Genomic DNA, 14942 nt, shown 5'->3' with positions numbered 1-14942 from the left:
ATCTAGACTTTGTTCATTTAGAACAATTGCTTATTACTTAAAATGTCACCTATAAACACCCACAGTTGTCAAGTGTAATCCTTTACACGCTGAAAACAAAGATACATTTCCATTCCTACGGTCATGGGGACACTCCATATTCTTGTAGTTTTGAAATGACAGTCCTTATCTAAAGGGTATATTGGATGGGAAATTCTTCTAATAATAGCGAAGGTACCATTTTTTCTTCCCAGAAAGGAGAGAGATATATGATCGACATTGTATGGTTAACAGCTATCTACATTTCTTCCAAAATACAACCAGGTTGTGCTCACCACCTGCATTTTGCCTTGCGGCTGTTGATGAGGTTTCAAGCTGGGAGCCCGTATCTCATACCCTTCACTGGCATGGATTCATCGTGACACTAGCTAGCCCTTGCAGAGATGTTAACATAAGACATGGTTGGTTACTTAAGAGTTATTCAAGTCAGAGGAGGAGAAAGGCAGTGTCACTGCGCAGCTGATTAAATGCAGAATCGTTGGAGTTTTATAACTGCGAAAGCACTTCATTTAGAAAGCAGTCCAAATTGATGAACAATTCTTTATTGCTATGAGACAAACAGAGGCCCAACAATAGCATGTGTGGAAATTTGACAAGCCTATGACCAGATACTTGCAGACCTTCCTTTGACCTCAATTAATGAGAAACACAAGATCGGTAATGGAAACTTAAATTTGAAAGTTAAGTTGGATGAAGTAAGTGAACAGCTTAAAGTTTTGGAATACATGTGACTTGCAGGTCACAGTATGTTTTCTTGTTTCAGCCATTGAGGAAAGGACAAATTCGTGTGGAATGTTCAGGGATTCCTGAAGTACTTGAGGATTCAAGAAAGGTCAGAGCCTTCAGGAATACTTAGCTCTTCAGTGGTAACTACCAGGGACCAAATATTTTTGCTACCTTGATAATAACTTACTCCCTATCTTACCTTTCTCCTTGGTAGGCATTCCCAACAAGTTTCTCCTTCCTATTAATATTCTCACTCAACCCATACCGGCACCTCATAATGCCAGGGTTTCGTGGGGAGGGACTACTTCACTACTTCCAGAAGGTTCTTTGATACCCATCTGCCACTGCATCTCTGTTCTATTTAATTCCCTGAAACTTGACCTGCCTCTTTCGCATCATTTTCCGGTTTTCAGAAGCAAATGTAAAGGGTGGGCTTTGGCATAAAACACCTGTTGGGCTTCTCATTAAGGTTTAGGTAGGTGTACAGGAGAAGATAGAGTTAGGGTCAGTAAGTATTAACCACCTAAAGGTTGAGAAGTACTTCTGCTTACAGAAGGAGATGATAGATTCTCATATAATTTTTTTTTTTCAAATATAAGACATTAGTAGAGAAGCCATGGGGGAGTGCCTCAATTGCTATCTGAGTAAGTCTTTTGCTATCATATTACAGAGATTAAAACTTTACCTCATTTGAGGGAGATGCCAGCTCTAGGAGAGAGGATTAGGAAAACTCAGGAAGTATTTTCCTTGGATTATGCTGATTACATGAAGCATTAGTCATGTTGACACAAAAAGTCAACAATATGTATTAGTTATCTCCATAAGTCAGAAAATAAATCACACTATTTCATTTTTATAGGGTACTTAAAACATATTGCTTAAAATTATTTTAAAAGATACTAAGAATTCATTATATCTAGAATTAGGCTTAAATTGTTAAGGGTTTTTTGACTCAAATGCTTCACATCATGACACTTCGCTTAAGTAAAAAATAGAGATGCTCCTCTTCTCTTACAACTAGACTCGTCAAGTTTTATCAAAAGCCTTTCGAACGGAAGAAAATTTCTTATAATTGCAAAGTAAGCTTTTAGCAAGCTGGGGGAAAAGAGATCTTTATTTATAACCCTGAAACCTGGGGTTTGCCTAAGGAAAAGTGCAACCAACAATTCTGAATTTTAGTCATATGTCGTTTATTAATTTCGAAGCATATTCTTTAGTGCCAATGGTGTATTAGCTCTTAAACCTCTACACATTTTTGAAACACAATGGTTAAAGCCAAAGCCTACCTAAGGTAACTGTTTCCTAAACCATTTTTGTAACTTTTCTTTGAAACTAACTTGAATGAGCAAGGAGATGGGAAAATGTTTCTATAATCACTGCACCAAGTCCCAGGAAAGCGTTTGCCTTGCCCTTTGAGGACCACTGGTACCCAGCTCATAATGTTTGGGTTCTGAAAGCACTCTCCTCTCAAGCTCATGTGATCTTTACATTTCCTTCTGTTAGAGACCTTTACATCATCACATTGTTGTATAATAGAGTAACACATCAAGGAGAGCAGAAATTAAGTGCCTTTTCTATGCTGTACCAGGCGGTCAGAGCCAGGACTAAAAGGTGTTACATCCTGATTCTCAAACCTGGCTAATGGCCTGATGAGCTCATTTGCGTATGGTTGAATCATAGATTCCTATTCCACAGAACCATATCAAAGCACAGTGGCTTTGAGTCAGAAGACACACAGCTGGGTCCCACATCCTGCTTCCACTTTTGAGAACTTGAATAAGTTCTTTTCCATCATTAAAGTGGAACTAATAAAAATCGTATCTAGTACTGGCTTACTATAAAAATCAAATAATACGGATCTAAGTGAAAGGAATTTGTAAATAGCAAAGAGTTGTAAAAATATTGAGAATTTGTGTGTGAATGTTACTATAACCAGAATTCCCCCCAAATGGATGGTTCAGCTGATAAATGATCCAGATCATTTTTTCTTCTTTGTCCTTCTCTCTTCCTGCTATCTTTAGCCTTTCTACTCTGTTCTCCTTGAAAAGAGACAGAGACAGATACTACCTGTATCTTAAATCTAAATATACTACCTGTATTGCCAGATCAGTTTGATTAGACATCCTTACTTACTATTATTTTAATGTTCCCCCCTCATGTTTGTATTTCTTAAATGACTGGCAATTTGGCAAATTAGCTAAGAGGTGGGAATTATGGTTTTTTAAATCAGATTTTTAAGTGCTGTTCCGTTTCTTGTTGGATCAATAAGGAAAAACAGCATGTTCAGCAAACACATTTTGAAGCTTCGTAATACTCGCTATGTTTAAATGATTTTTAGCGAAAGGGTAGAAGACAGTGTCAGCTTTCAGCATTACAGAATCTCTGGCTAATATTTGTTTAGGTGCTTTGTTGGTTGACCTGCATAAAATCAAGCCCAGATGCGGTTACCTTTGTTTCTTCCTGGAACTTGTTTAATGTCACTAGGGCTGGCTTAGTAACTGAAGGGAGATGTCAATAGGAACCAGTGGAAGGATCCAGAGACCAAGAGGTGTGCACTCTTTCAAGTCTATCCCTGGACTCTCAGCAAATCAATGCGACACCCAGGCACAGGTGTCCCCAGAAAATCTTTATCCTAAGTCAGGCCAAAAGAAGCTGTGTGTGACTCCTCATGGTGTGCCTGGCTGATCGGCCCCAGCATGGGGCAATGGTCCTAGAGCACAAATGGATCAAAGCCGCTTGTTCTGGTTTCCAGAAGGAAATCACACCAAAGCCGAACTAGATTGGCTGTACTTTCTTGTCAGATCTCCCACTCCGGGTGGGTTCAGGCATCTTTCTTTGTTCACCACAGAGAAGCAGATACTTTGTATGTTTGATACAGGGCTGTTTTATCAATGCATGTGTATTAGCTAGTCTCCAGCTTTCTGTGTAAAAAGTAAGAAGCCAAAGAAACCCTTTGTGTCCCTAACTCTCAGGACTTCTGGATCATGGATTTATTCCAAAACAGCTCTGCTTGTTTGATGTGCCTTTTTCTAATGGCACTGGCAAATTAGACCCTGAGTATTTGTATCTACCACCCATAGTCACACACCCAGCAAAGACGTTGTGTTCTGAACACCCCACAATGCACATTAATGATATTACCGTCATTTGAAAAATTATCCCTGAATATCTATAACTGAACAGACAGAGTTCTGGGTTTCTCAGTGACATCTTTCCATGCTAAGAACTAATTATAAAATTCATGAGAATTCCTGTAAGTTGTGTGTGCACAGGACCACCTTTTTGAAGTACAGTTATTTGCTGTGGCTTGTGACAGAAAAGGAGCAGGTTGCAGAAAGTAGCCCTAACTGTCATTTACTAGGAGTACAAGTTTTGACAAAACCATATGATATAAGGCACAGAATTTGAAACCCAATGTTCCGTGGTGTGAAATTGCCGACTCTGTTTTATAGAGATTGTACATTTTTTAAATGGAATCATGACTTGGATTTGTTCATGGTCCTCCCAGATAAAAGCATTAAGTGAAATTAGATAAAGTGCGGAATAGATGGAACTACAATTAAATATGAGAAATTTTAACCAACAAGCTGTGAATATGTAGTCTATGACTTGGTGCACCATCTTGTTCATAAAATGTAAACAGTATGTCCCCATTCACAGGGTCCCCTGTACCATGTTGTACTGACTACAGTAATATTCTAATCTCTGTGCTGTACTAACACTGTGATTAAGCACTTTTATTGCAGAAATGTCTTATGATTGCTGACCTTTTCTAGTTTATTCTTTATAGGAAAGCACAAACCAAAGTGCAAAAAAATCTAGGAAAGCCAATAAATGAGTAATTGGAGCCTTTCTTTAGTGAATCAAATATTGGCACCAGGGGAAACTCTAACATTCACAGTGTACACATATACCACCTACATTATTTATTTTCAATTTGTTCTTTTCTCTTCTTTGCAGGTGCCCAGAGATGTGATAAAGGACCGCTCGGCTCCGTCTCCGGGCTGAGTCAAAGTGGGTCCCTGCTCTTGATCTTCCTTTGGCTTTGTCTGGGGGAAAATAAAACTCATTAAGCACCAATGAATGCATCATTTCATACCAAGAAAGTCAAGTTTTGACAGTTCCCTTTCAAGACACATAGCACATGGTTTTCAACACTTAAAATTATCTGCTGGCTCCTAATGACATTTACTTAATTTTAGCCCTTCACGATTTATGTATTGTTGTCATCATGTTAACTGCATTAATTTTTTAAATTATAGTAAAACATACAGGGGCATAGAGGAAATTTCAAACACTTTTAGAAAAACATTAAATCAAAAGTCAAAAAAATATTACTCCTGTCTTCCTGCTATTCCACATTCATATCCCTGATTCAGCCCCCAATATATTTTCTTGATATTTTTCCAGAAAACTATCTAATATATACCCAATATCAACATTTATTTTTCTTTGCATAAATAGAAGTTTACAAGAAAAACTTTTTAAAAAAATGATTTTATTTATTTGAGAGAGAGTAAGAGAGAGAGAGAGAGCATTAGCAGGGGGTAGGGGAAGAGAGAGAAGGAGAAGCAGACTCTCCGTGGAGCAGGGAACCTGACACAGCTAAATCCCAGGACCCCCAGATCAAGACCTGAGCAGAAGGCAGACACTTAACTGCTTAACAGACTAAGCCACCCAGGGGCCCCATAAAAACTCTTTACATAATCTTTTTTTCCACATCAAAGTAAACTGTAAGTCATTCTAAATATGCACATTAATTGCATTTATTTTTATGAAATCTATTCATATTATTTTTCCAATATTAAAGTTACACTGGTATTTTTAATTTGTAAGAGCTCTTTGTTTACTAACTCCCATTTCTTTGTCATGTATGCTGCCAACAATGCTTCCACTTTGTTACTTGTCTTTGAATTTCATTTATCCAGCATAAAAATTAATTTTTATGTTGTCAGATATAATGATGTACCCATTGTGGTATCTAGACATTATGTCCTGCACAGCCAAATAGCCATCACTAAAAAATTGTTTTAAAATTCTGTGCATGCTTTCTTCCCACATCTTTATGTCTTTTTTAATCTTATTTTTTTTATTTTTAATTTTTTAAAGATTTTATTTATTTATTTGATAGAAATAGAAAGAACACAAGCAAGAGGGAGAGGGAGAAGCAGACTCCTCACTGAGCAGGGACCCCGATGCGGGGCTTGATCCCAGGACCCTGGGATCATGACCTAAGCTGAAGGCAGATGCTTAACGATGGAGCCACCCAGGCACCCCCATGTCTTCTTTATTCTTGATAGTTAAATCTTTAATTCAATTGGACCCTATTTCAGTAAAATTAGGTAGATGTCCAGCTACTTTATTTTCTTTCCAAATATCCAATATGAAAAAAAAAAAAAACATGTTATATGACATTAAGAAACATGTAGTCTTTATTTGGTCAGTTGATCAGCATACATTTCATCCTAAATAAGTTGTATCTATATTACAGTGACTGCAAAATATAAAAATTAAAAACTATTATTTATCTAAGCTTCATCATCCAATCTCTATAGCATTACAGAGGCTCTTTGATTTCTCTCCTTCATAAAAATGATGTGGTTTGGTTGCTACCGCCCATCTGAGCTTGGACGCCAAGTCCTTCAAGGACTTCTAACCACACTCAATTCCCGCTCCACCCCGGTATGCTTTTAAATGACCAGAACATAGGGTGTTTTATTCCCTGCAAAAGTCTTATATGACGTTACCTGTTTTTTTTCAGTCGTTCACCTTTTGCTTCTTATTTTGAAAGAAAGTTTAAAATAAATTTGATACATTCCTATAGGCTTGAATCACTAAAAACAGCTTAAGAAAGAACAGACATCAAAGGGGGCACTTCCTTTGGAACCTCCTGGCTAGAGAAGCACATTTAGTTGTATGTTAAAGGTTAAGATCCCATCTTTCTGTGTTCAACTTTTTGGTCCACACAGAACTCTTGAACGCTGTATTTGAAAATGTAATTATTAATCCAGCAGGGAGTAAATTTAAATATATTTAAATATGAAAACAGCCAGAGTTTTTTTTGTTTTGTTTTGTTTTAATATTTTATTTATTTATTTGACAGAGATCACAAGTAGGCAGAGAAGCAGGCAGAGAGAGAGGGGGAAGCAGGCTCCCCGCTGAGCAGAGAGCCCGATGCGGGGCTCAATCCCAGGACCCTGAGATCATGACCTGAGCCGAAGGCAGAGGCTTAACCCACTGAGCCACCCAGGCGCCCCCAAAACAGCCAGAGTTTTAAAGCAATGTTTACAGGAATATGGTGGGAAAAGCCAGTGGGCTGCTTCTGCTGTGGCCGTTGGTATCAAAACGCCAAGTGGAATTACAATAGTAACTACCAAATGGACCAGATAAGAGAGATTAATGACATGGAGAAATCTAATTAATAGCCGAGATTTTCCAAAGGAAACAACAGCGATTTTATAGTCTTAAAAAAGGGCCCCTCAAAGGGAAATTAAAAAAAAAATATATGCTTGATCTTGGCTCTAAATGGAAGAAAAGAAGTTTTCCTTGAAAAATTTTCATTACAATCTAATCCTTATGCAGGATTGAAGTTGAAAATCATTCTACCTATGTGATCTTAAAAAATCTCCTGAGCAGAGGTCGCTCTTTCTGCCCACAGGTCCTGTCCCTGTGCTTTAATAAAACCGTTTTTACATTGAAGAAGAAAATAAATAAATAAGGTAAAATAAAATAAAATAAAATAAAATCTCCCAAGCGGAGAAATGAATTTAAAATGCTTCTGGGTTGATGGTTCCTAACTGGGGGAAAAAAAAAAAAGAAATCACAAATAGGATAGGGAACAACTTATTTTTAAAAAATATATACAAAGTACTCAGGACAGCAATATTTGTAATGTGCACATAACACAAACACATAAACATATGTGTGTGTGTGTGTGTGTGTGTGTGTATAACACAGACACGTGTATTTGTGCATATAACTAGAAGAAGCCAAATGTCCATGAACAAAAGAATGTATAAACAAACTGTGGTAGAGTTATGACATAGAATATTAAAATTCTATTAATGGACATATGTAGGAATAAATGGAAAATGAATGAAATAGTGTCCACCTATTAGCATAGAAATATCTCAAAAACATAATAATGAGCACAAAAGCAAGAAATAGAACACAGACATCAAGGCAACACATTTATAATGTTCACACACATGCCAAACTAAGTAACATATGTTTAGGGGAACATTTGAGCTATAAAACCACATGTAATCAACACACATACATGTGTGTTATAACTGGCTCCAGGGGCCACCTGAGCAGTGCAGTTGGTTAAGCATCTGACTCTTGATTTCAACTCGGGTCACAATCTCAAGGTCATAAGATCGAGTCCCTCACCAGGCTCTGGGCTTGGTGCAGCATCTGCTTCAGATTCTGTCTCCCTAGCCCTCAGTCCTTCCCACTTATGCTTTCTCTCTCTCTCTCAAATAAATAAAATATTAACCAAAAAAAAAAAAGAGGAAAGAAAAAAAAAAAGAAGTGGATCCAGGAAACTAAATTACATGTATGTTATATATATTGTATTTTTTTAAACATATTATTTATTTATTTATTTGACAGAGAGAGATCACAAGTAGGCAGAGATGCAGGCAGAGAGAGAGAGGGAAGCAGGCTCCCAGCTGAGCAGAAAGCCTGATGCGGGGCTCAATCTCAGGACCCCAGTTTCATGACCTGAGCCAAAGGCAGAGGCTTTAACCCACTGAGCCACTCAGGTGCCCCTATATATTGTATTTTTAAATAAAAGATATTTCATAACATATTAAGGACACGACTACAGTAGTATTAGATCACTTAGGTGTGGGAACTGACTCAGTTCTTTGGTGTGGTGACCCGATGCGGGGGGGGTGGGGTGGGGATAGGGACATCAATTGCTTAAGAAAAATGACTTAGGGTTAAAATCTGAAAAAGGATTAGTTGTTAGTAAGACAAGGTGAAGGGTAGCAGAGGGAGGAACATTTCTGACCAAGCAAATAAAAGGTGTGAAGGCCTTGGGCACAAAAGACCTCAGCATCTCTGAAAAACTGAAAGACGTCCAGGAGAGTCGGCATGTAGAGAATGGGAGGAAAAGACGTAAAAGGGGAAACGAGGAGGCAGGCAGAACAGACAGCTCACCAGTCACCCAGGGCCTCGGAGGCCACATTAGGAATTTTGCTTTTTACTCTAAGTGCAATGGTGAAAGTATTCATTAGGGAACAGCTTAGGCCTGAATAACTCTCTTGAACAAGAAAATGATTCTCTCTCTTTCTGTGTGGGGGTCTGTGAGTCAGTCTCACCGTCTTCTCCTTTCCTATCACACAGCAGAGGAGAGCAAACGGAATTGGTGGGCAGCTCTACTAGCCTTCACAAGTGGCCTCCATCTTTGAGTCCTAGGCAGCTCCCCTGTGGAGGAGGAAGAAGAAGTAGAGGGCAGGAAGCTGCCTGGGAGAGCCAGAAGTCACTCCCTTCCCTTACCCACTGGGTTTGAGCCACACCTGGCTACAAAGAGGCAAGGAGATAGAGTCACTAGCTGGGCAACCTTGTTCCCTGTTAAATCTCTGTTGTAAGCTGGAGACGGTTCTATTTTTAATGGATGAGTTCTGGGGGATAATTAACAGTTCCAGCACATGAAATCATAGCAAGGGTTTATAAGCATTCAAATGACACGAGAAAATGTGAGTTTTCAAAATAACACATTAACCTGCAGTGTGGAAACTGATTAGAAAGAGTCAACAGAGGTCATTAGGAATCACCCAGGCAGCCATTTTAGGAGGTCAGTGGAAACAGTCTCTGGCAGTAGATGTGGCACAAAGCTGTCACACTGGAGACATATTTAGAGAGAAAAGTTGCATGGCTTCATTGCCTAATAGATTTTGAAACTATGTTGCAAGACAGCAACAGAAGAAAATCTAGGCCCTCCAAAACATCATGCCCCAGCTGTGAGGCAAAAAAGAGTTTGAAAAAGAGAAATACAAAAAGGAGGGAAAGGATAATGGTGGTGTCAGAGAATCTGAGGGAGAAGAATGGTCCAAGAAAGAAGAGAGGCCACAGTGTCTGCGCACCTCACTTTGAGTGACTTTCCTTAGATGGAAGAGACATCCCATCCCTCTCTTTTAATAGGAAGGAAGGAGGACATTGTTTGCATATACATGGACGTGAACATGCAGGTTTCAGGGCAGGAGGATGAAACAGCTCCAGTCGTAAGGAAGGAAGGAAAGAAGGAACGAAGGAAGGAAGAAAAAGGAAAGGAAAGGAAAAGAAGGAAAGGCCACGATAGGGGAGAGAGGGCCTTTCCTGGCCTTTCCTTCCTCTTTCTTTGTTTCTTTGTTTCTTTCTTTCTTTCTCTTCCCTTCCTTCCTTCCTTCCTTCCTTCCTCATTGACTTTGGAGGTGAAGTCAAATGTTAAGGATGCGGGGTAATTTGTAGGAGCTGGGAGTTTGAAGACAAGAAGGAATGCTTGAAATATTTGTTATAAAGGGTGGGCTGTCAAACCCAGTAAGAACAGTGAGAGACTGGTTGGGGAATTTCCCCTTTTGAGGCTGCTAAAAATAAATTTAGAGTGATTCCCATCCTCCCTAATGTAAGTATTATACCAGCAGTTCGCAGCCACTTGTGTTTAGGTCAAAGAAAAGGTATTGTTTGTCCCTTTGAGTTTGCAGCTTTGTCAGATGGATATAGAGAAAACACAGAGGTGCAGGAGAGTTGAGGGTCTATGTACAGGAGACTTTAAAATGTTGAACCATGAGTGCTAAGGCAGAAGGAAAATGAAGACAGTAGTGAAGTAACAAAAAGAAGAAGATGAAGATTCTAGGGACCTGTAGATCATCAGCAGCTCAATAAAGGTAAATGAGGGGTGCCTGGGTGTCTCAGTGGGTTAAAGCCTCTGCCTTCAGCTCAGGTCATGATCTCGGGGTCCTGGGATCGAGCCCCACATCGGGCTCTCTGCTCAGCAGGGAACCTGCTTCCTCCTCTCTCTCTCTGCCTGCCTCTCTGCCTACTTGTTCTCTGTCAAATAAATAAATAAAATCTTAAAAAAAAAAGTTAAATGAGTATTATATAAGGGGAGAAGCTAATGTGCCTATAAACAGTATGATAAAAGAAGCAATTTCAGCTACTGAGCAATACCCAGTAAAGATCATTTCCAAGAAAAATTAAACGTTATGTTTATACTCCAGGGAGTTAGGACTTCTCAAAACATTACATATTATCAATATTCCCTTAGCCTCTCTCATGTTCTAGGCATCAAGCTGGGAATGTTGTCTTAGTTCTCATTTCATCCTCACTTTGTAAGGCATCAACGTTTCTATTTATTGCAAAGCAAATGAAAGGTCATAGAAACCCTGTAACTTGCCCAAATTCAAAATGGGTGATTGAGTGATAGCTGAATCCTTAATGATCTTCCCTGAAATCCCATGTTCTTTCCACCTCACCATAGATTATGGACAACTAGGCCTCTGATGAGATGTTTTCACGTCCCTGTGTCCCCCTGTTGAGTTAGAAGGGGGGGATCTCCTAGACAGGCCTTATTTCCCCTGCTGTCTTTTCTCCCATCTCACTCTTTCCCTTGCATCAAGAGAGACACACACGGGAACACGCACCTCCTCAGTTATCACTTTTAGGTTCCATCTTCTTCCCACTTCCCCTCACACCACTTCTTATACATTATAAATACTTTTATAATATATTGGTTCATATCAGATCATGTATGTGTTCCCATTTAGATATTAAGGCAGAGACTTTTGGTTTAAGATGGCTAAAAACAACAACAACAACAAAACCTCCCCCTTATTTCAAAGATTACAAGAAAACATAAAAAACCATGAATTCTTATGCTTTAAATTCTGTAGTGTTGAAAGCAAAAAATTGTTAAATACCACAAAGAAATCTTAAAAGCTAAAATCACAGTGACATAATTTCATTGGTAGATCATCGTAGCAACAAACAAGAATTATAGAGAAATTTATTTAATTATTATATTTTCTGTATTATTTATTTCTATAAGTTACTTAATTTTATTTATCTATATTTATTTTTTATAATTAATGAACATATATCTGTGGTTCCATCCAACATCGACTGCCAATTCTTTTCACATGGCTGTGGAACAGTCACAATTAATTTTGTTCTTCAAAGACAATTTCAAAAATATCCCAAAATGTAGAAGTCATGTGCACCTATTTCAAACTCTCATCATTTGGATTATTTATATTTTTTAGTCCTACATAACTCTTGATTTTAAAAGAAATTAGTAAATGAACTTACAGACTTTTGGAAGTGAATGAATATTGTTTTAAAAAAATAAACAATGTTGGGGCACCTGGGTGGCTCCATTGGTAAAGCATCCGACTCTTGGTTTTGGCTCAAGTCATGATCTCAGGGTCATGAGATGGAGCCCATGTTGGGCTCTGTGCTCAGCTTGCCATCTGCTTCAGATTCTTTTTCCCTTTCCCTTTGCCCCTCCCCCACTCAAATACATAAATAAATCTTTTAAAAAATAATAAGTAAACAATATTACCAAGAATATTTGATATCCAAACCCAATGGATGTGAGGAAAGATGGAGCAGAGGAAAATTAATACTTCAAGTGCATGTGTTCTCAAAGTTACCATATAAAAGTATCCCGTACATAAAGCAAAATAGATATTTAAAATGTAAATTATGTAGAACTTTTCTTCAAGACACAAAATATAATTATTTACAAAGGGAAAACCAAATAAGATTAAACTAGAAAGATATAGAAATGAAAGTAAAAATAACTGAAATAGAAAATGAAGTTAAAAATATATGACCCATAAAAACCAAAGAAAGATTTAAAAAAGTAAACTTCTGGCAACTGTATTCAGGGAAAAATATTGAGACAATTAAATAATACTAAGAATTTTTAAATATAAGAATTTAGAAGACCTTAAAAATTGTGAGATTACTTTGTGAACATTGTATCAACATAGTTTTTAGATTAAAAAAAAAAGTACTCTGGGGGTAAGGGTAGCCAATCACCACAATAGGTTCCCCCTGGAACCAACTAAAACTTTGGAAGGAAGTAGATAAAGAAACCCTCTCACCCAGACTGCTTGTCACTCTACACTAAAGTCTACTTCAGACAGTTTTAAAAGTCAGTCTTATTAACCTTTGAAGGAACAAATAATTCTTTTAAGGCTTTGGAAAACAAAAACCCTGAACATTCCTGAATTTAATCTACAAGTCAGGAAAACTCTGATTCCAATACTGGATGCGTATAATACAAAAAGATAAGTATAGACCCCTTTGAATATAAATCCACAGATCCTAAAAAGAACATTAGTAAATTGAATATAAAAGTGTATTAAAAGAAAATGCACCATGCTTATGTGGCATTTATGCCAACGTGGTTCCAACTTAGGGATCTTTATTCAGCAGATTTATAAAGAAGAAAAGGCATAGTATTATCTCAATAAATACTAATTTCTTTTTTTTTTAAGTAGGCTTCCACACCTAGTGTGGAGCCCAACATGGGGCTTGAGCTCATGACTGTGAGATCAAGACCTGAGCTGAGATCGAGAGTCAGATGCTAAACTGACTGAGCCACCCAGGTGCCCCTCAATAAATATAACTTTTAAAAATATAACAACAAATATTCTTGTTTTTTAATTATTATGTTCAATTAGCCAACATCACTAATTTCTGATGTAGTATTCAAAAATTCATTAGTTACATATAACACCCAGTACTCATCACACACGTGCCCTCCTTAATACCTTATTTTTTTTTAAGATTTATTTATTTATTTATTTGACAGAGAGATCACAAGTAGGCAGAGAGGTAGGCAGAGAGAGAAGGGGAAGCAGGCTCCCTGCTGAGCAGAGACACACCCCCCCCCCCACCGAGGTAGGGGGCTCGATCCCAGGACCCTGAGATCATGACCCAAGCTAAAGGCAGAGGCCTAATCCACTGAGCCACCCAGGCACCCCAATACCTTATTTTTTACAGAAAACTTCATAATAAGCATGCAACAGGAGGAATCTTCTTTAACTTGATAGAGAATCTAGCAGTAACCAAGGGAAAACTCATATTTAATGGGTGACATTTGAAGTTTCCCTTGTAAAATACAGAAATATTTTAAAAATGAAGAATGCCTAGTTGTTTTCCTTACCAAGGGTTTTCTTCATTTTCTTTCAAATCTGTATTGCATTTTTTATAAACTCAATTGTAATTATATGGTGATACATATTTATTCCTTCAATATCATAAACTAATATATGTTCATTTTATAAAATTTAGAAATGTAAAACAGCATAACGCAGGAAATGAATGTCTTAACACCATCTTCTAGAAATAATTTAAATTCTGGTGATTTTATTCTTTGATTTTGCTCTAGGCTTCTTAAAAAAATATTACTGACCTCAATTACGTAAACTAATCTTAAAAATATTTAATACAGGAATAACCACAGACTCTAGAAATGAAGAGGGCTGAAGGGGAAAATACCTGTCAGTGGACGTGGGACTGGATTCTTAGCTTTGTCCAGTTAAGGGGAAAAAAAAAAAAGTCTTTAACACAGTCCATTAAATATGAATTTTACAATTTGATGGTTATCAGAAGGGTGGGTGGGGGGATGGGTGAAATAGGTGATGGGGATTAAGAAGTGCACTTATTGTGATAAGCACGGGGTGATGTATGGAACTATCAAATGCCTATATTGTACATCTGAAACAAATACAATGCTGAACGTTAACTAACTGAAATTAAAATAAAAACTTAGGGTAAAAATAGAAAAAAATGAATTTTAAATATATATATCATTTTTAAAAGTTGGCAATGCACATGGTCACTGGCCACTTCATTAAGCCTTGCTTCTATGATGGGAAATGAAACAAGTCCGTGATCCTGATAGCAGAGATGTAATGCATGTTGCACCAAAATGCCTAGATACCCCCCTTAAAATTAAAAGGCGTAAATCTACAGTTGCTGGGAGTGTGTCTGTTGAGAGCCCCCACCTCAGTCCTCAGACCACTCTGCAACTGCTTCCAGATGTAGAAACTGACCTTCACCAAAGTGACACACTTCCCCAGAGCAGCTTGCATTCAATAACCAGTCAACATGGGGATGTAATGGAAGACCCCCTGCCCAACTCAAAGGGTACCGGTTTTAGCAAGCGGGGAACTTGGGAG

General features: G+C 37.9%; 1 protein-coding gene across 1 annotated transcript in view; it reads right to left on the bottom strand.

The window, feature by feature from the left end:
- The window catches only part of KCNH8 (potassium voltage-gated channel subfamily H member 8), a 385143-nt gene that overhangs the window by 161672 nt on the left and 208529 nt on the right, over window positions 1-14942 (bottom strand). The window contains exon 4 of the mRNA XM_047737762.1: window positions 4687-4814. Within this exon, the coding sequence (XP_047593718.1) occupies window positions 4687-4814 (128 nt within the window). The remainder of the gene's footprint in view (window positions 1-4686; window positions 4815-14942) is intronic.

Source organism: Lutra lutra, chromosome 1 (assembly GCF_902655055.1).
Source record: "Lutra lutra chromosome 1, mLutLut1.2, whole genome shotgun sequence".
Lineage (NCBI taxonomy): Eukaryota > Metazoa > Chordata > Mammalia > Carnivora > Mustelidae > Lutra > Lutra lutra.
This window is presented reverse-complemented; position numbering and strand designations above follow the sequence as displayed.